Source organism: Cupressus sempervirens, chromosome 7, assembly GCF_028749045.1.
Source record: "Cupressus sempervirens isolate cs-2001-9-10 chromosome 7, ASM2874904v1, whole genome shotgun sequence".
Classification (NCBI taxonomy): Eukaryota; Viridiplantae; Streptophyta; class Pinopsida; order Cupressales; family Cupressaceae; genus Cupressus; species Cupressus sempervirens.
The window spans coordinates 934,227,916-934,254,558 of record NC_143124.1 but is presented as its reverse complement, the minus strand read 5'-3'; the positions used below and the strand labels follow the sequence as shown (position 1 = coordinate 934,254,558).

At 33.6% G+C, this 26,643-nt stretch overlaps 1 protein-coding gene across 1 annotated transcript in view; it reads right to left on the bottom strand.

Annotated features, from left to right (window-relative positions):
- Positions 1 to 2,882: 2,882 nt before the first annotated feature.
- The window catches only part of LOC149550643 (serine/threonine-protein phosphatase 4 regulatory subunit-like protein), a 73,732-nt gene continuing 49,971 nt past the window's right edge, over positions 2,883 to 26,643 (bottom strand). The window contains exon 7 of the mRNA XM_089793631.1: positions 2,883 to 3,459. Coding sequence (XP_089649757.1) covers positions 3,130 to 3,459 — 330 coding nt within the window. The 3' untranslated portion in view covers positions 2,883 to 3,129. The remainder of the gene's footprint in view (positions 3,460 to 26,643) is intronic.

Sequence of the window (26,643 nt, the reverse complement as noted above, 5' to 3'; positions counted from 1 at the left end):
CCGGAGCCTTTGAAATGGTAGGACTTGCCTTACTTTTCCATGCCATTCTCACTGGTGTTACCTTGAATATTTTCGCCCTCCTCGGTGTTCTGTCTGTGAACAATTCCATCACGATTCACCCTCCTGGTGCGCTATTGAAATTTGACAGACACGTCAAAACAAAACCACAGGATTTGCCATTGTATGATAATAAAAAATAAAGCTTGGCGATCGATAATAGATTTCACACTTCATAATGAACTGGAGTGGCTGCACGAAATTTCTAGAGAGTGCAGAAGGCTACAGCAAGGACTGTTTTAGAAATTTCTAGAATAATGTTTAGGAAATTTCTTATTGATAAGAGATATTTTTCTGCCATTTTTGTGGCTAATATCTATTGGCGCCTAGGCAGGAACTAATATCTATTGGCGCCTAGGCAGGAACTAATAATTATTAGATGACATATTATATATTATATGTTGTTATTAACATCTATTAATTATTAATTAATGTTATTGATCAACATAAAGTCCTGTATTTACATTGGATGTGTCTCTTCTATTCTTATATATTTTTTAAGTTAAAAGACAATATTATTACATTTGCAGTGATCCTTTCATCAACAACAAAACCTTACCACATGAAGAGGACTTTTTCAATGAGACGAACCAAAACCAATCTCCATACAGCGGTCAATTCACATTAAACAAACAAAGGGTGCATGCACCAAAGTTCTTGCCTTCATGTTTTTATGGTTGATTGAAGTAGCTTTTGCAATGATCTTTATCTTGTTTTGCAATGATCTTTATCTTGTCAACGTCTCTATGTTTTACTAATGGAAACTTATGACTCAAGATTAATTTTTTGTGTTTAGTGAGGAACTAATTGAAAATGTTGAAGTGTCTTTTAAAATGGAAACATTCATAACATTTTTCTGTATATATACAACTAAGTTGGTGACAAATTAAAATACATTGCAGTGCAACCAATTCGATGCCCTTTTTGCTTGTATACGAAAAATATGAAACATATATTTTGGAATTGCCCCTATGTGAAAGAGCAATGGAATGTTATCTTTAAAAACTTTTCAGCTATTTTTCACCATAAATGGAATTGGAAGGAAGCTCTCCTTGGTTTTGGCCTTCATAAAGATGTTATTGCCGACTCTATTAGGCAAGTTATCCTAAGACATATTTGGAAAACTAGATGCAGTGCTGTTTTTTCAAGCAATTATTTGTAGGGAAGAGGCGTCTTAATGTTATACTCTGATATAGTTTTTCAAGTTGTTTTTTTGTTGTCACAAATATCATATTTATCTAAAAGGAATCCGGTGGCCATGGCTGAGCTACAACAACTTAAAAACCAAGTGAATCAGCTTCAAAGTGACTGGCATATGGACCTTTACAAAGTGTTTCGTCATATTCTTTCAATGTAATGTCAGTTGTTTTGTAATGATTTGTTTTATATGTTGTATCTCTCTTTCAGCTACCTCGTGTAGCTGTTATTCTTTGTAAATTTGCTTTGTTTCAATTTTTAAAAAAAAACTAAGTTGGTGTTAATATCAAAGATGCCTATAGCCCATGGGATATAATGTTATATGAAAAGAGAGCTAAAAGAGATAATGATATGTTATTATAAGGACAAGTAAAGGTGGAATAATTGAAAAAGTTGAAAATTTGAAAAATATTAATAATTTTATTATTTTAAAAAATATATAAATAACAATAAAAATTATATTATATAAATGAACTACTCATTTCTACCAATTCAATTATAAGTTTAAATATTTAATTTTAAAAAATTATTGATTACTTAAATCAAAGTACCAAAATATGTCGTAAGTTTTTGAGTAGTATTAATGATATAAAAAAAATTGAGCAAAATTGTAAAATAGTATAAGATAATAAATGTGTTTAAAATAAGAAATATATTTTGAACTCTATATTTGATTAAAATATCTATATTTGAATAACATTTTACAAATTACAAAAATAAACATCAATGTAAAACTAGTAATAAATATATTTAAAATAAGAAATATAAAACATTGAAGTCTATATTTGAACTCTAAGAATAATTAATATTGATTAGACATATTTGTCACAAAAGATAAAGTTGCAATTAATGCATTCATTAATAGAGTTGTTACAAAAAAAATTTGTATTTTTGTTTCATTACCTTTTCAATCATGAGCCAATACAATTTTTTTTAAATTGTATTTTTCAATTCCTAGAACACATGCAAATTAATATAGCTTTTGCAAACATTAGTATATCTTGAAATTTTTAGATTATGTAACTAATAAGGAACCAAAGGCAAGAACTAATAATAATGGATCTAAAAATATTTGGTCATTTGGGTTAATTTATTTTGTTTTCGGGGACAGATTTAAAAATAAAGTTTCCTGGATCATGGCAAGTGATTTACATCAAGGTTCTGCCCAAATTGTGCCCTGCTGTCAACGATGCTGATGAAAGAAAGAAAAGAGCAGAGTTTCCAGGAATTTTTACAAAACCCTACCACAGTAGAAGTCATTTTACACGAGATGACCCAAAACCAGTCTCGGTAGAGCTGCTGCTTGAATTGATTCACAATACACGGAAAGTGGATCTTAAAAACTCGGGGTTTTACAGCTAGTGAAGATTTCATATGGATATCTGTATTAAATGAATCTTTCAAGTGACCAGAGATAACCACCAAGTCACCCTAAATGGCAACCAAAAAATGCCATGAAATTGTTTAGTGGCACCTTTTTTTGACATGAGACATGTTTCTGGCCTGAACACAATCCATAATATAGCCTACCAGCTAAAAAATAGGACAGGATACAACATTTTCTCATAGAAAAACATGGGGTGTGCTAACTTCCCATAATCTACAGATCAAAAACATGATACATGGCATTCACTTTTAAGGGCCCAAGTATACTTCTTCAAGGATTTCATAAAATTCACACCCAAATATTCTGTTGTTTGTTTTCTTCGAAATTTCCCACAAGTTGCAGCTTCACAGGCTACATTCCATTGAAAGAAGCGCAGGGAGCCAGAGATAATGAATGAACAATGTCAGAGCTAAGTAATCAATATTATCCATTATTTAACAAGAAGATTGCAAACAGGAACCAGATGTAGCAGATACAGAAACATTATTCTAGTCACCATTACAGGGAATCTCGGGAGTTTTTTGTGGCAGTCCATCCAATTCACCATTTTGTTCATTGGCTTCCGATTTCTCATCAACATCTATGCTAGCATCAATCATCTCTTCATCTGTAATAGGGACGTCAACTGTCTTGGCCACTTCGGCACTATTTGAAGCTTCAGCAACATTGGCAACTCCAGTGGTGTTAGGAACTTCATTGGTATTGGCAGCGGTGTCGTGACTTCCATTTTGCTCGGGACCATTCCCATATGAACTGGACAGAGGTAATGATGGATATGGATCACTGCTCACAGGCAGGGTGGATGTCACCAGCAAAATCTGTAGAAGCAAACCAGTACTTAAAATGGATCACTAAGTGAAAGAAGGAATGCAGACTTACAACCACTCAAAAGTTCAATCCACTTAATAAGGCTTAAAACAAGCACTTATCTGGTTCAGACAGAACAAGATTTAAAAGCAACACAATGAATTCAAAACCCCACAGATATAGCAATAGACTATTTTTACATCTGGCATCCCAAAACTCGTTAGTACATAAAAGTTAAAACTATAAAAGCATCCAGCATTACCAAAATCAGAATTATGATTTGCATGCATGTAAATGATCTGATTATTTAATCATAATTGCGGTAACAAACTTATTGTATGGGTCAGTCTAAAAAAATAGATATTTATTGGGCATAATCCAAAGCCACGCCAAATTTCCTGCACAGGGAAATGATTAATATATGTGATGCAGGTGGCGGTTATGTCCCATAGTATTGCCCTGCCTTCATTGATAGATGCTATCAAATATGAAAGTTCAACGAAAAATGTCAGATTGCTAGAGACAATAGTCTCATGCACAAAACTTGCATTACAAGTTTGGTACTGTTGAGAGCAGCTCACAAGAAATGTTCCTCTGACATCTAATCACTTGGAAAGCAATTGTCAGTTCCTGGCAGCAGCATAATAGTTTATTATATTGTTTCCATCTACTGGGCAACGATGCAACACGTCGAAAATCTCAACAATATATAATTTGTAATAGGAGGTAATGAGCATACAACAGAGCAGAGCTGCAAACATCAGCAAAAACAAAAATTTCAGTCCTATACTTCAAAACATGATTTCATATAGTTCATGTCAGACAAACTCTCTCATTGTTAAAGGACTGCATTGATAAGCAGCAGAGTACTCTCTGTTTAAAATTTGGGAAAACATAGTGCTTCCTACCATTTCAAAGTCAATATTTTGGTGCGCTGCCAGATCTAATTAAACCTAGGCAATGGTGTTGATGTGATACAGTTCAATTATAGTTGGAAAACTCAGTAGCAGGCCAAAACATTAAAAAAGCTGAGGATTCAGCAGAAATTTGGAGAAAAACCTGGCCATGATTCAGCAAATTTATCAAACATTTGAATATTCAAAATACAATTCCTTTTTTAAATGCTCTAAAAAACACGCACATTACTGATTATGTGCGAGATATTACTGATTTTTATCATATATAAATCAAAATTACAGTTTAATACAAATCAGAGACCAAAAAGCAAGATCAGCTTCTCAATATATAAGAGATTCAAGTTTCAATACAAGCAAACATTCAGAGTAGCTGGAAACTCTTCTGTCCCTCCTCAGGCATGCATGTATTTGATTTGGATATGTATCTGGTACAGACCAGATACAAGTCGAATACTGTACACCTGTATTCTATTATTCTTAAACTGTGAAGTGTTAACTTATAATAATTTATGTGGTAATTCTGTGCCTATATTGCTTTTTAAGTAATGAAAAAATCCTCTAATAACTTGGAAATTTGTGTTAAATATAAATTTTTGTTTTTTATCAATATCATATCCATATTGGCGGTCTTAAAATATAGCCATACACGTATTTGATACCGTATCCCTATTTATATCCATATTCATGCAATTTTGCAAAAATTATAAATCATAAAACTGGAATGAATTGGTGCCAATATGTGTGGCATATTACTGAATATATGTGAATTACTGAATGTGTGAGATATTAGTTATTATTGATTTCCATCATATATAAATCAAAATTACAGTTTAATACATATCATAGACCATGAAACAAGATCAGCCTCTCAATATATATGAAATTCAAGTATCAATACGAATAAAATTATAAATCATAAATCCTGTCTACAACTAAATATAAAATCTTCTTTACTCTCAATGCTACACTGAAGTAATGTCAATATAATCCATTTTAAATAAGAGAAAATAATGTGTAATATGCTTATACATTTTTGAAGGAGCCAAGATACCAAAATCTATGCTGAAGCCTGAAGTGTTGATTCAGAGATAAATAAAATGTGGGATGTCAGAAATTATTTGAATTTTCAAAATATTGTTCATATTGTAAGTTTAAGCAATCTGTGCTCTTGAATTTTCCTAGTTATAATTGTCATAGATAGATGATAGATCCTTGAAGAAAACAACCTCCCAGTTATGATCCCGAACTACTGTTCTCGAAATTCAAGCTTACATATCACAACTTTTGATGACTTGCAGACTTGAATTTCTTAAGTATAACAAAGAAAATTCAAGCCTGCAAGTCTTTTAATTGAACTTGTTAATAGACCTACAGACTTTAACTATATCTATGAAATCCAACAGTTCCAGTTACAACTTTTCAAGATTTTGAGTTTCACTACAAAAAGGAATCAAAAATATTAAACTATGAAAATTACAGGTTGCATAGAAGGAATCCAGTGAACATTATGAAAAATTCTTTATATTATTTAAAGTTTTGAAAGCAACTGTACTGGTCATTTTGGAGTCACCTAGGTTATATTTTTGCATTTCCTACAAATTTTGGAATACAATCATTTACATGTGACTCTGGTGGTCATATTAAAAACACATGCAGATTATATTTTCTACAATTTTCAAAATATAGTCATTTGAAAGTGACCAATGAAATTTTCCAATTTTGATCCAAAGACAACCTACATATTTGCATGCCTTAAGTCGCCACGTGTTGGCACCCAAAATGAAATAAAAACTTATGTACTCATGCTCAAAATAAAACTCACATTAAGTTTTCAACATTATGCCGCTAGAATGATTTTATCTCATTTGATGGGTTATTGCACAAAAACACAACAAACTTTCAAAAATTTAAAAACCAGCATCAAGCCTTTGGATAAGTTAGTCACCACAAGTTATGACTCGCAAGTTCTGCATCTATGTTGGTATACTAGACCAGAGGAAAAATGTTCCTGGTATAAATAAGAGATGATGCAATCATGGGATGAGAAGAGAACAAGAAGAGCGCATCTGGAGCCATGGGAAGAAGAAAAATCACCAAACCTACCTAAGAATCTGTTGCAGCCTCTAGAATATTTAAAGCACAAATGAGGAAGATGCACAGCAAGATTTGGCTCCCAGTCTTTTTCTTATAAGTTACTGATGAAATGCTTTGCTATGGGTATTCTACACCAGTCGCTTGGGGATAAGTTCAAAATACTTTCTTTGGGCATCAAAGATGTTCTCATTGCTACACAATCACTCAGCACTCAACCAGAACAAAAACCTATGTTCTTGAACCTTGCCACAAAGGTAAGATAATTTTAAGGAAACAGTCCCATCTAAGCTCACAGTTGTCAATGCAAAAAAGTTGAAACACTGAATTGGTTGAATTGAAAACTGATAAAGCTAAAATCTGTATGACATACATACATACATACATACATACATACATACATATATATATATATATATATGAATATCACTTAAGCAGCTTTGATGTCCAGGCAATTATTGTTCAAAGAATGAGCTCCCTACAGTAGCAGTAGCCAAGTCTATGTTGGAACAGTACTGTCTTAATGTAGTGCTTTCTTTCTGAAATTATGGTCAAATTGATGGGATTTGTCAAAGGCTAATGTAATTCCTCGACCAAAAAGTTGTTGAGCCAAAAGAAGCAAGAACATTTCTAATCAGCTTGCATATTTTTGTAACAGAAAAAAAAATGAAAATAAAATATTAATAATCTCAGTAGGAGCTTGCAAGACATCTGTAAATTGGTTTTATATAAGATCATGTGTGTTCATTATATCCAACTCAACAGCATATAAAAAAATTAAGGATGTCAAAACTTATGACCATCTATGTTTATCATGAGTACACAGCTTCTCAATGCCGGACCAGGTTAATCCAATGCAATTGTGTAAGACTGCCATTTTCTACAGATTCGTACCTGGCAAAAGATAGACGGACACAAATAAAAGCCCAAAAGATACAAAACAATATCATTCAATTGCAGTAAACCATGTAGTGATGAGGAAAATGGACATCTATATGTACTGTCAATCATACACAGATGTTAACAGTAACTGGTACATCCCTATTATGATGGCATAAATTTACACAGGCACAATATGCATGGAGAGTTGATACATCACAGTGATTCAGACTTCAAAACGATTCACACACTGGTGACTCGTCCGATGAACAGAAGAATGTACTTGTAATAGTTGGGGAATCACCATTGCAAGGGCAAATTTTACAAAATTTGACAGGGACAGCTCCATTATATGATGAGATACTTTTGAAGTAGTTCTAACCAGACTTCCCAGATTCACAGCGAGTCACACAAGTTATCCCAGTCAGCAAGTCGAGTCATACTCGATGAGTCAGATGAACACTGACTCGGACTCGGTTGACTCAGACACCTAACTTGCCTCACTCAGCCAACAGCAGCCACTTTTGTAGAAGAAATAAAAGAAAAAATTGCTAGCTTTTGCGAAGGCTTCTCAACTTGTTTCAAATAAGCGTTAAATTTTATATAATTGTTGATTTTTTCATATGTATATGGATTCTTTTCCTTTTTTAAAATTTTTTAATCTTGAATACGAATGTTTTATATTCAAATCTAGATTGCATACTACAATGATAGAAGTAGAACAGCCAGCAGACCCTAGGTTCTTTTTTTTGGAAAAAAATTGTAAACTTGTATTTATAATTTTTTTCTAAAAAATTGTAGGGTTCACTGTTTTTTCTAAATTCTTTCTTTGAAATTTGAGATCTTTTAAGAAAAAAATACGTAGGCATTGCGGATTTTTTTCTATTAGTTTATAATGTTATAAAACACAATGCACATAAGGTAATTCATTTGTAAAATTGTTGTATAGCAGCTGCTTTCATGTTTTAGAAACAAGATTCCCAATGCCAACAAAATGTATGTTTTGTAAAGAAATTAATCATGGTGGCATAAATTGATTTAAATACCTATTGCTAGCATACGTGGCCATGACACTAAGCCATGTAAAATAGCACCTTTTGAGGCAGTTTGTTTCTGTTATGTCCAATCAGAAACATTTGAACAAAATAAGGAAACAAAGAAGAGGCAATTGGAGGAGTTATCTCATATGGGATCCTATCCACTTGCATCCACATCTACATCCATAGGTTGTCTTGGAGAGGGTTCTTCCTTGCCTCCCTTTCGTCCTAGTGCTTCAACTTTTGTTCCTTCTAATGGCACTGTTAGATTTGGTCCTAGAGTCTGAAAATCCAAGTTGGACAATTATTTTGTGTCACACACTACTCTTGGTGCACAACTCTTACTTGAGAGCATGGGTTGGAACAAGGAGTTCCATGATGCTGCAAGAAAATCAATCTACAAGTTTTGGTACTTCTGCAACATTCCATTTATTATAGTCACATAATTCTTTTTATTTGATTGCTTTTGTTATTTTTTCAAGGATCGCTTGCAGATGTAGTAGCACTGCGTTCTTGGTATGTGTGTTCCAAGTGCAACAATCTCTCTTTATATTGTGGATGAGATATGGATGGGCATGTCCCTTCATGGGACATATATATTCTTTATTATTTAATTAATATAATAGTTTATTAATTAACTACACACACAAATATATATATTTATATATTTCAGTTTAGTCTCATGAGTTTAGCTAATTGAAGCTACCAAACATTAACAACTTTAACTTTTAGATTTTAAAATTTAAAGCTTGAAGATGAAGTTGAACTTTGCTTTGTCTAATGATTAATCGTAATGAATTGTTAAAATTTTAGTTTTTGTACACACTTATTAATCTGTGTGTTAGGTCTCCTTACTAGCAAGGGTATGATAGATGTCATAAGTTGTAACCATTTGTGGGTCGGGGCTTCAAGCCCCTACTGTAGCACATTATGTTGTAGCAAGTAAACTTTTGATGGACACGCACCGGAATATTTTTTGGTTTCCATGTGCTGCCCATTGCCTTGACCTCATATTGGAGGATATTGGTAAGCTTGAATGGGTGAAAGAATATGTTGATAGGGCCATAAACATTTGCAAATTTATCTACAATCACGGATTAGTCCTTAGCATAATGAAGCAACACACGGGGAAAAAGGGTTTAGCTTGTCCTGGTATTATAAGATTTGCCTCAAACTTTATCATATTAAAATCTTTGGTGCAATCAAATGAAACTTTGAGGTGCATGTTTGTTGACTAAGAGTATAGTTCCTCATCCTATGCTACAATCATTGCAAGGACGGATGTGGCAGATTGTATTTTTTATGAGGCAAATTTTAGACCCCTTGCGCAAAGATCCTACAGGTAAATTTATTGTAGTAAAATATTTAGCATTTACTTTTTAATATTTATAATTTTACATACATATTTTTGTTTTGTTTGCAGCTTTGCAATTTTGCTTATTTTCATGCACACTCGTGACTTGTTACACCCTATTTTTTCAATGTCAAGTTTCCTTTATCAAGCAAAAATAGGAGGATCATGTTACATTTCCATTCAATATTGTTGGCATTTTTCTTGTTGGCTTGAACCTCTATGTCAATCTAGTCTCAAGTTCAAAGTTCAAGTTCACTCAATAATCCTTTATGTTATGTGCTACATTACCGGATTCGCATGTCTAACCTACGAATCAAATTCAGATTCGAGTCAGGTTTGGATTTGCAAACCGGTATGACCTAGGCCTGTGTAGGGTTTGGATTTGACCTTGTGGGATCGTTCGAATCTGTAGACCACAAACCCACAAGGTCAAAATCCAAACATTGCGCAGACCTGACCTGGACCGGTCAAGAATCCCCATAGAATGACAGGGATAAACATAAGATCTCGACCCAAAACTTGGAAAACTATAAAAAAAAATATATAGTTCATTTTTGCTCTAACCCTAAAATGACCCTTATTTTGTACTCAGAAACACATTTCATCACTCGTTATGCTCCCTCCATCTTGCAAGTTTGAAGTGAAGTGAATATTGAATCATGTTTCAAACATCAATGAGCCATAAAGTATATTTTTTTTTTAAATTGTAATTTAGTAATTCGATGTGATGATTTTCTATTGAATCACAATGCTTATCTTTGACATTTGGCATTGATTAATGATCAAGGATCATAGATTCATAATATGAAATGATTTAGTTTTAAAATTATGTATATTTCATAATGGGAAACGAAGTTCATGAATCTACAAATCATATTCTCGACCCTGAATCAATCCCCAAAGCCAAATCGATTATCATTTAATCAGATCTTGAATCCAAGTATATAATCAGATTATTTCTTTGACATTTCATGTTCATCTCATTGATCGAGCTATGATCATATGATTGGCCTTATATGCAAATAATATAAGATCGAAGTCTGATTTTATACACACACACACACACACACACACAGATATATATATGGTTTACAATAATATTGATCTCATTGAAATTGATTTTCATTTAATCAGATCTTGAATCCAAGTATATGATCAGATTATTTCTTTGACATTTCATGTTCATCTCATTGATCGAACCATGATCATATGATCGGCCTTATATGCAAATAATATCATATCGAAGTCTGATTATATTCCTTTGCAGATCGGCGATATGGTTTAGAGGTTTGTTATCACAAACAAATGACAAAATACCGATTTGTAATCGGTTACATTATGCTTAAATATTCGTTGTTATTGGAAGGGCATGTCTTGAGAGGACATATCTCCACTTTGTGGAGACACATCCCCTCAAGAACATAATCCTTCACATCATATAAATGCCTATAACTGATCAGACCAAAGAGCATCGAAATTGATAAAGGCTCCGCCTCATTTGGAATTCTGCAATTATACTTTGATATTCAGTACTTGTTAATACTGAATCTGTTTCACGTATATTTGGCATAGATCAAGACTATCACATTCAGATTGAAATCTGCAAATAAGAAATTTGGAATTAGTAACCCATCAAATTCTGAAAATTGAAACGAGTCTGAAATAAATTTAATCTACTTTTACATGGTATTAGAGCCTTGTTAAGGAAGATCCAATTAAATTTGAGATCAGATTACTCTCTTGATTTTACAGTCACATTTCATTCTTCATAATGTCAAACGTAATCAGATTTGAGGACAATCTTGAAGGTGCAAACAACTTTACATCTTGGAAACTCAGAATTACGATGATACTAAAAGAAAATACGTTAAACTCATTTGTGAAAGAATACAAGATAGAACCAGAGAATAACCCGGAGAAAACTCAATGGATTGAGAACAATGAGAAAGCTATGAAACTTATAGGAGATGCAGATAGGGATCATATAGTACCTATATTGGCAAAACATTAGACTGCATACCTTATGTTTAAATCCCTTGAAAGCACATTTGAAATAACACTAGTAGAATCCTTGCTCTAAAAAGGCAAATTAATCATATAAGCATGAACAAGGGAGAATCCATCAATGCATACTTCATGAGAATCACTGAGCTAAGGGATCAATTGTCAACACTTGGATATCAAGTTGATAGCAAAGAATTAAGGTGGTCTACCAAATTCATGGGAGTCATTTTTACAAAGTGTTGGTAAACAGTTTTGTCATTCGAATAGAAATGCAAATAATGACTCAATATGAGTCAAAAGAAGAACAAAATGCACTAACAATTGGATAGATTATCGTTTTATTGATAATCTTCCTCTGAATTGAGAGGTACAGCTCCCTCATAAAAGATATTCAACGAATATGATATCTGGCTATGTCTTTAACCTGAAGACACGAAGGGTTTTTCAGACATTCATCCATCAATATGGAATAAATGCGATTAAGAGATTGCTAAACTAGAAATGAATGAAAAACTAGTAAATAGCCACAGGACTATCTACCACGTTTCCACATTATAGAGAAAAATGAGAGAGAAAGCTGCAAATATGTTTATGCAAAAGCGTGAATACATAACCTCATGACTACATATATCACAATCAACATAGTTATAAAGGACTGCATCTAAAATAGAAATAAAAGGATTCAGAATCCCTTTAGATCAGAAATACAAATGTATGTGACTGCAGAATCAAACATACTTATATCCCTCTTTATTCCAGAAACATGATAAAACAATAGTAGTATTGTCTAATCCCCTTATCACAATCAATCTGCATACAATAAAATTGCTTCCCTTGTTCCCAAACCAGAACTGTCTTCCCCCCTGTTGCAGCAGCTGTAGAACTTCTAGACCAGAAAAGAAGAACCCCTTGTTACATCAGATTGTAATCTATTTATCCTCTCTTTCTGTCGGTTCTGTTTCAGTTTTAATAATTGTCTCTTGGAACTCCTCGCATTTCCAAATATTTACTCCTTTTGTTCAATGCTCGCTTTCAATTATAATAACTGATTCTTTGCAATATCTTGGAGTAACTGAAAAACTTGTCTTCTCTTTGGACTATCTTTATTTGCTGATTTTGTTTTCGGGTTTTCATCCTTATAGATAGTTTATAACCATACATAGGCAAAGAGGTTTTAAGACCATGCCATATCTCATGAGTTGACAGGTGTATTCCAAGTGTCATTATTCCGTTGTTGCTATTGTCTGTATGACAACCAATCTCGTCGTGAACTTCCATGTGCAGCACATTTACGATTTCTGGATGGACAGGGAGAAGCTTGGGTGTGGAGACCATAAGATACGAGCAGTATCTGGACAAAGTTCCGTTTATACTAACATTCTTCTTAATTACTTCCTCATTCTGCGTATTTGAACCGGGCTTTGCCTCTCTCTGCATCTCACAGATTGTAATCGCTATATGCCAATATAGAAGTTCACGCTCTGCGTCTCGCTCTGCAGTCCATCGCAAATCTTCGCAGTTGTTTTCTTGCAAACTCATATCATGATAAGACGTCAATTTGTTCCTACAGATTTCCACATCTTCATTTCCTGCCGGGCATATTCTGACAAAGATTGGGTGGCTGTAGAAGGCCGTAACAAAGCCAGTGAGATGGAGAAATCTTGTGAGATTCCAAACCCAAGGAGAGATGTGTGAGCAGGTGTGGATTATAGAGTATTGTGATATTTGGTTCTTCTAGTATGTACCTGGGCAGCGCATGCAGCACCAGTTGGATATCTGAATAGCAGACTGCATTAGCTTGGCCATATATAAATCCATTTGTTTCCCTCCACGAGAATGCTGAATGCTTGCGCAGATTAACCACACCATGGTCCAATCTAACGCCAAAATTCTGTAGAATTGTACAATCTTTAGAACAAATGCAACAGAAAGGAGCACATATGCTACCGTGCGTTGTGCAGAAAGACTTTCTTCCACCATTCTGATCTGTGATCACTTAACTTGGAGAACAAAAAGTCGTGTGGAAATTTTAGCTCCGCTTCCACGACTGTAAATATCTTCTCTGGAGAAGGGATGTGAGATAATTATGGGTTAAACAAGAACTCTCTAGTTGTGCTGACAAATCTTTCTTCCAAATAGAGATCTACACATCAGCTGATCAGTCCTCCTCGACCTTCTCCACTGCTTCAGTCCCACGACTAGATAATGAGATGGTTCCTCATGCATTACATCAGCCATATAGATGTTAATGGGATTAACAGTGTTCACAATCTGCGAGAAACTGGAGGATCTCAAGGCCATGGTCCTTTCAACGTACTTGGAGGCTCCAACAATTAACAGAAGCAGCGCCGTGGCTAGCATTTGCCCTCCCAACTCAGATGAATAGACAATGTAAACCGCCACTAAGACCTGGAACAACATGTTGAGAAGATGTCTTAACCAGAGCTCGTTGTCTTGGCTGGAATATGCTGTGATGGTGTCTGGTCCTCCCAAATGCAAGAGCAATATGGGAGCCCATATTCCGAAAACCGAATGACGTTGATTATGTGCCATGGCGCCGAGTGCATAGATGGCCATAGCGTCCACAGACATGTAAGCCAACCAGATAACCAAAAGCAATACCGAATTTGAAGGCGAAATCTGAAAGCACCGCCTAAAGCGAGGAGTTGCAGCATCATGCTCAACAAAATTGCGCAATTGATCATCCAATCCACTGAAACCCTAGATGCAAGATCTGCTATACTGTGTTGCACAGACCTCGTTCATTGCTGGTCTTGCTTCACCTCCATCTCCTTTTTCAACTCCAAATTATACGCAATTCACAATCCAACCTGCAACTGGATTGACAGATCTGCATGCTAAAACCTCAAAATTGAAGTTTGAACTTCAAATGGGAACCCGGATTCTGCACACCTGAACTTGAACTTGAACTTGAACTTGAAGTTGAAACCTTTGCTTCGAGTTCGAGTTCAACTCAATACAAGTATGCTGCACCTATAATTATTTCTCTGAACTTAACTCTGAATCTAAAGCTGAACTTTGGTCTGAATTTGATGATTCAACTTCGACATCTCTTTAAGATACTATTTTCCTCACAGATCATAGTTCATAAACCATCATCAACAATTAAAGACCAATCCAAAATGACTCTGTAGAGTTAGCTTGGGAGTTTAGAATGTGGGTGTTAAAAGCAGGGTAACACAAAGGAATAAGTGCAAGATCAGAACTCCCAAAATTTGATCAGTTAAGATCTAACTATCTACAAGAAGAAACAAGACGGATGATAAAAGGGAACAAACAAAACCCTATAGATGAGGATAATCATTTTTTAAACACAAATTCTCATAAGAAAAATAAGAAGAATTTCAAAAGAAAGAGAAATTCTCATGGAAAGGTTTCATTTAAGCAGAGGAAAGATGTTTTCCAAATTCAATGTTTCAGATGTGATCAGTACGGACACTATGCAATCAAATGTCTTGACAGAACAAAGTAACAAGCATCATTTACTAAGGTTGGAAAGACAAATATAGAACATGATTCTAAGAAATTCATTTTCTAGTCAACATTATTAAGCCAAGTATCAAACAAACTTAACACCTAGGTTATTGATAGTGGCTCATCAAGACACTCATAGGATTTAGAGAACACCTAGATACTACGATAGAAGAAACTAACGAAGAAGTAACGAATGGGATGATTCTAAAAGGGGTTGAAACTTGCACAATCAAATTGAAATTTGCATCTCTATACAACTAACTGGGGTGTTATTTGTACCTGGAATTAAGAGGAACCTAGTATCCATATTTGCCCTTGAAGACAATGGATATACGGTTACCTTTATGGATGGAAAAGTTTTGGCATGGCCAAAGAGCTTATTAGAGTAAAATCTCTCTAATTTTGTTTCTCTCTTCCGTAGATTTACTTCTATTTCTAATGGTCACTCCTCTTCTCTGTTTCCATATTCTCTCTCTGTTCAACATGGAAACTTTCACTTTCTCTCTTCAAAATGTTTCTATTTCTCTCTCTTTGTTTGTTATAAAACATTCTTCTATATACTCATATATATTGATCATTTATGATCTTTGTTTAATAACACATTCATTATTTTACCACAATATGGTATTAGAGCTATTTTTTTTCAAGAAATAATAATTTCATTATTAAAATTTCTTGAGCTATTTTTTTGAACTAGGTTTTGAAAATCTTTAATTTCTTCCTGAAATTTTCTAGTCAAAGATTTTCGAAAATCTTTGCCTGGGTGTGTTCATTTTATTTTCTTTCTTCTTTTTGCGAGAATTCATTTTTTCCTCAAACCCGAGTAGGGTTTTTTAGCAGCGTTTTTTTGGAAGGGAATTTGTTCTGTATTCAACATGTTTTTCTTTTTCTTTTGGGTGTCATTGTTTTCAGCGTTTTTCTATTTTTTCTACAAATCCATGGCTCCAGGGCGTCTTTCTTATATAGTAGCTACCATTTTTGTTGTTGTCCAGGGTTCTTTAGACTGATTCACAACAAAGGCCTGCATTTTTACAGTCATATCTTTTTTTTGGTTTTTTCAAAAACAACTAGGGTTTCTTTTGAAACTCTCTTTTTCTGTGCCGTTTTAAAAAACTTTTTAACAACACATTCATTATTTTACCATAATAGAACTCTATAATAAAGAAAGCTCAAACCATAGGTATAAGACAAGGATATCTGTACAAACTATGTACTAAGACAAATAAAGCCCTTATTCATAAACTTCTAACTCAAATGAGATCTAGCATTGAAGATTAGGACATATTAATTCCCATGTCCTGAGTTCAATGGAAAATTTGGTAGCAGGACTACCCAAACTAAATCAAGCTCATATAGGAGCATGCAAAGGGTGTGCCCTAGGGAAGAACACAAAGGGTGATGAAAGTATTGTCATCGATGTCAAACGAAAGAAAGTGAAATTGTCATTGACCTCAAAAGTGAAGAAATTGCAAACTAAAAGATATTGGTGGTGCTTGTACCTTGATACAAGATAGCTACAAGTAATAATATGTATATGGAATAATAATGCATATGAACTAATAAAACATCTATGAATATATTGAACAAAGACATAAATGAACATATGTTAACATATTATAGATTCTGCCTAACACTAAAAGAAGATAACACTGGAGAAATCTTAACCACAAAGAACAAGCTCAATGAAAGAAGGTTGGAGTCTCTCACTGTGAAGAACCGAATGTCCATAGAACTATAACAACCATTATATAAGGCAGAGATATTAATGGTGGACAGCGTGCATATAATAAAACATATAAACAACAATAGTCAAACACAAAGTGGAGAAACGTCAAAGCTGACATGTCTTTATTTGAAGTATTTAAAACACGCAAAATATTTACTACGTCTACAATCAATTGATGACAAGGAGTGATGAAGGACACCAGCAGATCAACATATCTAACTTAGGACCACAATTCGAACAAAACCTATTTATAATCTCTCATACACGTCAAAATATTGTCGGTTTTGAAAAATATGAGATTGTTTGAAGCAGCGAAGATAACCTGTGCGTATATAGTGCAGCGGTGCTAACAAGTTATTAATATAATATTGCAAGAAGATCTACAACAAACTTCCGCTGACATTAATATGACAAAAATGGTAATGATGTGCTGAGCATAAGTGACAGGCAACAACAGAGACATTATGTTTATTGCAAGGAGTAAATTTTTTGAAGTTTATCAAAGATGATAAAGGACAATTTGGCATGCCCCCTAATGTGCAATGATGAAAATAAAGTTGACTCTCTATTTGAAACAAACACAGTGAACACAAATAATTGATATATTTCATCTAGTCATCACAGATCATCACGAATTGAGCAATGAAAACCGCATAAGGAATAATCAATAGATTACGAGAGATGTTTGAGTGATAGACCAAATTCATCAGCCATTCACGTGAAGCTATCAGGGATCTCTTTGGTTAATGCTATCATTAAAAATGGTTAAAGGCTGCAATCAGATTTGATAGAAGGTTGTTCTTTTTAAGTGCTACAACTTGTTAGAAAGAGAGAGACATCCAATTCAAGAGAAGGTGACTCTTAAGTAAATAAAGATTACTTAAACACAGATTCTTATTCAAAAGGCACATCTCTTCAAATGCAAAGTCATGACTTTAAGGAGATAAAAGTATAAATAGAGCGTATTATTTGAAGATCAAAGAGTAAGTGTGTAAAATAAAGTATGAGTTGAATAAGTAAAGAAAGAAGAAAATAGAAGATTGAGAATTAAGTGTAATAAAAGAATATGAGATGAGAAATCTGTAGGTAGGTAGTGCACACTAGTATTAGTAAGGAAAGGAAGAATTTTATATATATATATATATATATAAGACTGACTTCAGATTGGGTAATGAATATATTCGAGGTGAATGAAATAGGGAAGAGTAAAACATATATAAAATCAGATTTCCAATCTGATTTATATGTAACTTTATAAGAGTATGAGTGGGGAGCATATGGACAGATAAAAGTTGAAGAAAAGTTTGTGTGAAGATATAAAAGGATATACATATGCAGATATAGTAGAGGCATATTTTTATAGATATAAAAAGAATTTATGCAGATATAAATGTGATGTATATGCTGGTAATGACAAGTATGCAGATGCAAATTTGAAAGGAGAAATATAAAATAAAGCAGTGTTTTAAATAGTCCATCATCAGTTGAAGAAAGCAACATTATCAAAGTGGAAAGCAGTTTGTGTGCAGTGGGTTGATGATCACAAAGACAGCAGTGTTGAGTTGGTGCTTCTAGTAGGTCGAAGCCTGGGCAATGTTGGAGTTGGAGCTTCCAGTGAGCCAGTGCTCATAAACATAGGGGTTGGAGCCTCTAGTAGGTTGCAGCCCACAAAAGCATTGTAAAAGAACAAGTTTATATAAAAGCATTTATTTGCCGGGGTTTTCTCTCGCATTGGGTTTCCATGTAAATATTGTGTAATTGTGTTCATGTACATAATTGTTTATTTCAGCAATTGAAATTATCGATTGGATAAAAAGTGTTAAATTGACAAAGTTTTTATTATTGTGATTCACCACCACCAACCCTTAGTATAATTGTGTGTTCTTCAAAGGGGACTTTTCAAAATAGTTTGAGTAGAACAAAACATGTATTAGAATTAGTCCACTCTAACTTGTGTGGACCCATGTCTGTACCATCCACGAGAGGATTCTTATATTATGTAATCTTTGCGGATGATTTCATTAGAAAGATCTGGATATATTTTCTTAAGTGTAAAGAGTTGAAGGAAATCCTTAAAAGGTTTAAAAAATTCAAAGCTCTAACAAAAAACTATTTCGAGAAGAAAATTAAAGTACTAAGAAGACGCAATGAGAAGGAATAAACCTCAAAAAAATTTAAGGAATTTTGGGTAAATGTCGGGATTAAGGAGTTTCTTGTACTGTATAATCCAAAAAAAAATCGTGTTGCTGAGAGAAAAAATAGAACTATTGTAGAAGCTGCTAGAGCAAACATAGAAACTTCATTTTGGGTAGACACCTCTAGGTGAGTTGTCTACATTCAAAATAGATACCCCCATTCACATCTTGATAATAGAACTCCCAAAGAAGCATTTACTGTGTAGAACCTAACATAAGTCACTTAAGAATATTTGGTTGCCCTATCTACATTCATGTTCCCAAAGAGAAGAGGTACAAATTAGAAGCTACTGGAAAGAAAGGGATATTTGTTGGCTATGGTGAAACCTCAAAAGCCTACAGAATATACATAACTAGATAGAGACAAAGAGAACTAAACAGAGATGTCATCTTGGAGGAGGCCATTGCCTTCAAGAGAGCTACGAGCTTTAATGAGATAGAAATTCAGGATTTACCTAAAGATATGGAGAAGGATCCTGCTCTTGAGATTCAGAGGGAGAATCCAAAAGAAACCATAAATGAAAACCAATCTGCTTCAAAATAGAATCCTAATAACAACAACATAAAAAGACCACTTTGGGCTAGAAAGATGATTGAGGAAGCTGAGAATTATGCAGCACCCAAAGGAACCTTCAGAGAAAGTAAGAGATCCAACAGATTCTCAAGTTATGTTGCCATAATTAATCAAATCATTAACTCAAAACCTACTAGTGTTACGAAAGCTCTCAATCCATTTTGAAAATGATGTATGGGATATAGTAACTAGACCTAAAGAAAAATTTGTTGTCTCTTCCAAATGGCTCTTCAAAATCAATCATGCTGCAGATGGCAATATAGAGAAACACAGCATGTTTTGTTATTCGAGGATTCTCACAAAAGAAAGTTATTGATTATGAATAAACATTTGCACATGTTGCCTGATATACTTTTGTTAAAGCAATAATAGCTATTGCAGCAGCTAATGGTTGGAAGATCCACCGAATGGATGTGAAAACTACATTCTTAAATGGGACTATAGAAGAAGAAGTCTATCTAGAGCAACTAGAAGGTTTTGTGATTCATAATGCAGATTCATATGTGTGCAAATTGAAGAAAGCCCTGTATGGACTTAAACAAGCTCCCCGAGCTTGGTATGAAAGGATCAACAACTATCTTATGGGACTAGGGTTTTCAAAAAATGATGCAGCTCTAGATCTCTATTTTAAAGTAATTAAAGGTGATATGTTAGTACTAATCCCATATGTTGATGATCTGCTAATTATAGGGAAAAATCAGCTTATTGTTCAATTGTTGATGTTTGGTAGCTTCAGTTGGATAAACTATGAGACTAAAGTGCAAATATATATATATATATATATATATATATATATATATATGTTAATGTTTTATAGCTTCGGTCGGATAAAACATAAAATGTAAATCTAAAGAACATCCCCTTGATTTATTGTTATTATAGATATAACTGTGTATATCAGATTTACATCAATATATGTATCTATATTTTAGATATATATATATAATTTATACAGTAATATATAAATCTCATTGTAATACATATCTATAATCTTATAATAATAATTGTTATTATATTTCAAATTTCCTTTATATATTATATTTGACAAATCCTTTCTATTAGCCTGATCGGGCATGTTTTCCCTTTCGCTCATTGTGTTTAGACTTTTGACCATGTCTTGGTAGGCACTATGATCTAACATTTCAAAGGTAACGTGAGCTATGTTATTAGTTATGTTCCTATGCCATTTTGGGTTCTACTTTGAGGAAGAGACACGTGAACGAATTTGTGGACATGACTCCATACTTGTATTTTTACCCCTATTTAATGGACTTGTGCAGGCAAGATCAGATATATATAAAAATCATAAAAGGTCATCTGCTTCTGGTCAGCCATCTGTCAAAACAGTCTACCAAATCATACACGATTTGTCAAATAGAGTTTAACTTGCTTCAGTCAACGCACCTTCATCATAGAGTATTGTGAGACCAAGTTATGCATCGCATACATTGATCAAACATCAGAGAACACATCAGACATACATGTTACCATTATTATCTAATAAATATTCAAAAGTGTAAGGTGGAATTACAAAAGCTTTATAAGTATTGAATATAAATTATATTTAATATATATATTGATCGAAAATATATTTTGAGATCATTTATATATTGACATATTGATATAAATATAATTCAAGGACTTAAGAATTCAATTATAAATTGAAGTAAATCTGATCACTGATTTTTCAACAAATATATATATATATATATATATATGAGATATTATATTATTAAATAATCATTTGTTAATTTATTAATTGGATACTAATGGATAGGCATGTCTCATGAGGAGACATGTCTCTCCATGTCTCTTCCTTAATATAAACAAGAGTGATATCGCTGCAATTGGAAAACATATACTTTACAAACAATGCAATTACATTTGCAGCGATCCTCAGGAAAATCGACATGGTATCAGAGCAGGCTGCAAACCTAAGAGAATAAGAACTATTCAAACAAGGGATTTGTGTCAGATGCATATAGACACAATCATTGTAGATCATTGCCAGTGACTATAGTCGCTGCTTAAACATGGAAGGAATTATTTTGGAACGTATTTATTGCTACTTCAGATCGAGTATGCAGAAGATATGTAGAAGATCTTTGAATAAATTCTAAGAACATACGGACTTTTTATTGAGTTGCACAGAGAAAAACTAAAACTTGGTCTATCATCTTTAATAATTATCCACTAGTATGAGAGCTCAGTTGAAGGCTAGAAGTTGCTGGTTGGGCATTAATAAATAGCAGGAGCAAATAGAAAATATGATATACATCTGGTCGACAGATAGCAAAGTAATTATATGCAGCCTCCAAACTTAGTGTAGTATCTTGGATAAGAGCATACCATCCGATGGACACGCACAACTATCGACCCTTATATGGAGAAGATTATGAAATAAATAAGATGCATATAAAAGAGCCACAAATGAAGATATGTGAAGGGAAGATTTAGAAGTGAGAAAATTCAGGTGACACCTGCATGTCGTGTGAGTTATAGCGGAAAAGGAATAGAAGTTTGAACATAGTATTAAAGCCATCAATGTGCTCATCGAATGAAGTATCAACATCTACAATGGGGAAAATCCATTCAGCAAGCCATGTGGAATAAATATTAAAAAGGTGGAGGGAAACATAGTCCCTATTGACGGTCAAGCCTTCCAAAAAGAAAATACAGATTTCAAAAAGTGAGTCTTGAGGATGTTAATGGAATAATACACTTATCTCAAGTGCCAAATCATATCAAGGGTCTATAAGGATGTCGAGCATCAACCCTATAAGGTAAGTATAGGTGGGCACATTTAATTATGACAAAATGTATGTTGTTTGGCTTCCTTGCATCACCAATATATAATAGATACTTGTGAAGTATTTAAATAAATATGGAACCATATTATCTATATATATATATATATATATATATATATATATATATATATATATATATATATATATATATATATATATATATATGAATTTATATAATTGAGAATTATAATGTGAATCATGAGAAATATAGAGATGTTACTATGAGTAACAAACATGAGTTAAACTATTAACGTTCTTATTTGAATTATAAGTTTTGTTTGCCTTGATCTTTTCCTCCTAGAATGTTATTGCGGGAAGAGGGATATAAAGATTTAGAGGGAGCTTGATATTTCATTGAAGGCAACCTTGAAAGATAGGGAGCAGATAGAGGATATGACTCAATCAACCTTTGGTGATCTCACTCATGTTGATTCACAGGGAGTAAACCATGTTGAGATGTTTTTCTCTAGTGATCAATCGATTGTAGTAATCAAGAGGACTGTGATTCATGAATATACCTCGTGATTATGTGATTTTAATGGGCCTACCCCCGTGTACATCATGAGGAAGTGACGACTTCCAAATTATTATCACTTGTATTTGCAAAAGTTATTGAAAGGCGATGACCTTACAATAACTTAGTTTTCTTTTATCATGGATATCTTACGATGTCTATGAAGATCATTACAGATTATAATTATCATGGTGGATGGTCATATGGTAAGCATTATGAGAATTCACGTGCACATTGAGTACATGGTGAATGTTATGCAAATTGATGTTCAAAAGGCCATTACATAGAGTACTTGGTGAATATCAAATGAGTTAACATTCAGGAGGCCATTACTCACAGTTTTGTTGAATATCTTGCAACTCAACATTCAAGAGGCCATTGCTCAAAGAGTACGTGGTGAATGTCAAATGAGTTGACATACTGGAGGCCATTACTCCCAATATCTTTATATGACATTGAGGTAATATATGTTCATGTGTTTATCCTCCCTAGCTAAGAGGGTGTGTTGATGTTTGGTAGCTTTAGTTGGATAAAATATGAGACTAAAGTGCAAATATATAAATATGAGATATTATATTATTAAATAATCATTTGTTATTATATTAATTGGATAATAATGGAAAGACATGTCTCATGAGAAGACGTAACTCTCCATGTCTCTTCCTTAATATAAATAAGAGTGATATCACTGCAATTAGAAAACATTTACTTTACAAACAATCCAATTTCATTTGCAACGATCCTTGAGAAAATCAACAGTAAGGACCTGCCCTTAGAATTTGATATTAAGGACTTGGGCATTTTACGTTACTTCCTTGGGTTAGAAGTATGGAAGAAATCAAATGGTATCATTTTAAATCAAGGAAAATATACTATTGATATTCTAAAGAGATTGGGAATGATGAATTGTAGACCGATGTCTACACCCATGGGAACCAACTTACATAAATTGAAAGAAGCAACAACAGAGTCAAAATTTGTAGATCCTATACTCTAGACATATCATTGGATCACTAATGTACTTGGTTAACACTAGACCAGATATTTTCTATACTGTCAATGCTTTAAGTTAATTTTTGTGCAAACCAAGAGAGATGCACCTTGCTGCTACGAAGCATATACTAAGATACCTTCAAAGTACTACTGGATATGGCCTAAAATATGAAAATGTTGACCTAGATCTACAAGGATACTACAATTTAGATTGGGCTGGAAGTGTGACCGATCGAAAAAGAACATCTGGATGTTACTTCAATCTAGATCGGCTCTGATTTCTTGGATAAGAAGGAAACAATCTTCAGTGGCTCAAAGCTCAACAGAAGCCGAATACACTGCAACCTCTATGGGAGCAAGAGAAGCAATATAGCTTCGAAAATTGCTTGTGAGATTATTTGGTGAGCCTTTGAAACCTACTCCTATCCACTATGAAAATTAGAGTTGTATTAAGCTTTCAGTAAATCCACTATTCCATGATTGATCAAAGCATATAGAGATTCCTTACCACTATGTGAGAGACATGGTAGAAAGGAATGTGATCCAGTTGGAGTATATTAGTACAAGTGATCAAGCAACACCAAGCCTCTCTCTAGAGTGAAAGTTGAACATTTCAGGAAGAAACTTGGTATGGTTGAAATGTAAATTATTGAAATTGAGTCTCAAATTGTTTGTTCGTACTATATGTGTGTGTGTGTAAACTCTTTTGTCATATGTGTGACTATGACTTTATGGGCCCCTTATATACATTACCGAAAGGTGACAATCTTTCAGATAATGACCACTTGTATTTAACATTGTAAGGTGACAACTTTAAAATGATTAGTTCACTATCATGATGAATATCATGTGACTAGATATTCATGGACATGTCATGATAGTATCTCCTGGACATTTTGATGGTTATCATGAGACTTGATATCAACTAAAGATCATTATGTTCCTTATGAGATAAATCATGATGGATAAGTGCATCCATGGATATGCCATGATTGGTTATAGTAGATATCAAGAGACCTAATGTCAATGCACATACCATAACTTGGATATATAAGAAGAATGTCATGTAACATGAAATTATTGAGCATATTATATCCTTCGATGTCACGAGATAGGTGATATCTCTTCTCACAATAGATGAGCCTATTATGATATGTATGTATATATATTCGGTCAGATTAATGATAATCTATAGTATGATCTACATATGCACATATATATACATACACACACACACACACACACACACACATATGCATATATAGTTATTTGGTTTACAATAATATTGATCTCATTGAAATCAATTATCATTTCATCAAATATTGAATCCAAGTATATAATTGATGTGCTCCTGCAGATCATTTCTTTGAAATTTCATGTTCATCTCATTGATCGAGCCATGATCATATGATTGGCCTTATATGCAATTAATATCAGACCTAAGTGTGATTATATTCCCTCGCAGATCGACAATATGGTGTAAAGGTTTGTTATCACAAACAAATGACAAAAATATCGATTTGCAATCGGTCACATTATGCTTAACTAATCGTTGTTATTGGAAGGGCATGTCCTGAGATCTCTCCACTTTATAGACAGACATCCACTCAAGAACATAATCCTTCACACCATATAAATGGCTATACCTGATCGGGCTAAAGAGCATCGAAATTGATAAATGCTCTGCCATATTTGGAGTTCTACAATTATACTTTGATATTCTGTATTTGTTAATATTGAATCTGCTTCGCATACATTTGGAATAGATCAAGAGTATCGCATTCAGATCGAAATTTGCAAATAAGAAATATAGAATTAGTAACCTTCGAATTCTGAAAATTGAAACTTGTCTAAAATACATTTAATCTACTTTTATAGCGGCTTTGTGGAAAGAATCAGGTGTTGGTTGAGTGGGGTCACTGCTTGAACTTCAACCGTCGAACTACATCCTGATGGATTCATGGTTCAAAGTTCACAAAATAGTTGTATGTAGATGTTAATGTCTAAGTCACGTGGGTCCTTAAGCCACTCATCGTGTTTGTCAAGTGTCCAAGTCTGTGTTGTTTCGATATCTATATTGAATTTGAACCTTTGAACCGTGTTCCGATAAGGTTCAAAGTTCTAGGATTTTCTTATGTAGGAGATGGAAGCAATAAAGCAAAGTAGAGGAATAAACGCAAGAAGGGAAATATCCCAAGGGGCCATAATTAAAATGTTACAGAAAGAAAATAATCATGAGAACTTAAGCCCATCATGTGAAGGTGACTTGTAATTAATGCATTTTCCAAAATGTCATCAAATCAAGAACTACTTCCCATGATTGGGTGTGTTGTTTGAAGCGTGTGAAGTTACTGCCTGGGATTTTCCACCTTTTTATACATCCACTGGGAATTAATCTTCATCCTGAAGGTGTGAATTGCAAAGTGGACACAATGGAGATAAACACGGTATCCCTCTTCAGAGTAGCAAGGATTGATGAGCATAACAAGTGAGTATCAGTAATTTTCTTTTGCACTATTGCTCCTTGTGCTAGAAGAAACAAAAGTTAACTTTGTTGTTTGCAATTAGAAGTTCTTTTATGTTCTAGATTAAAGAAGAGATTATCA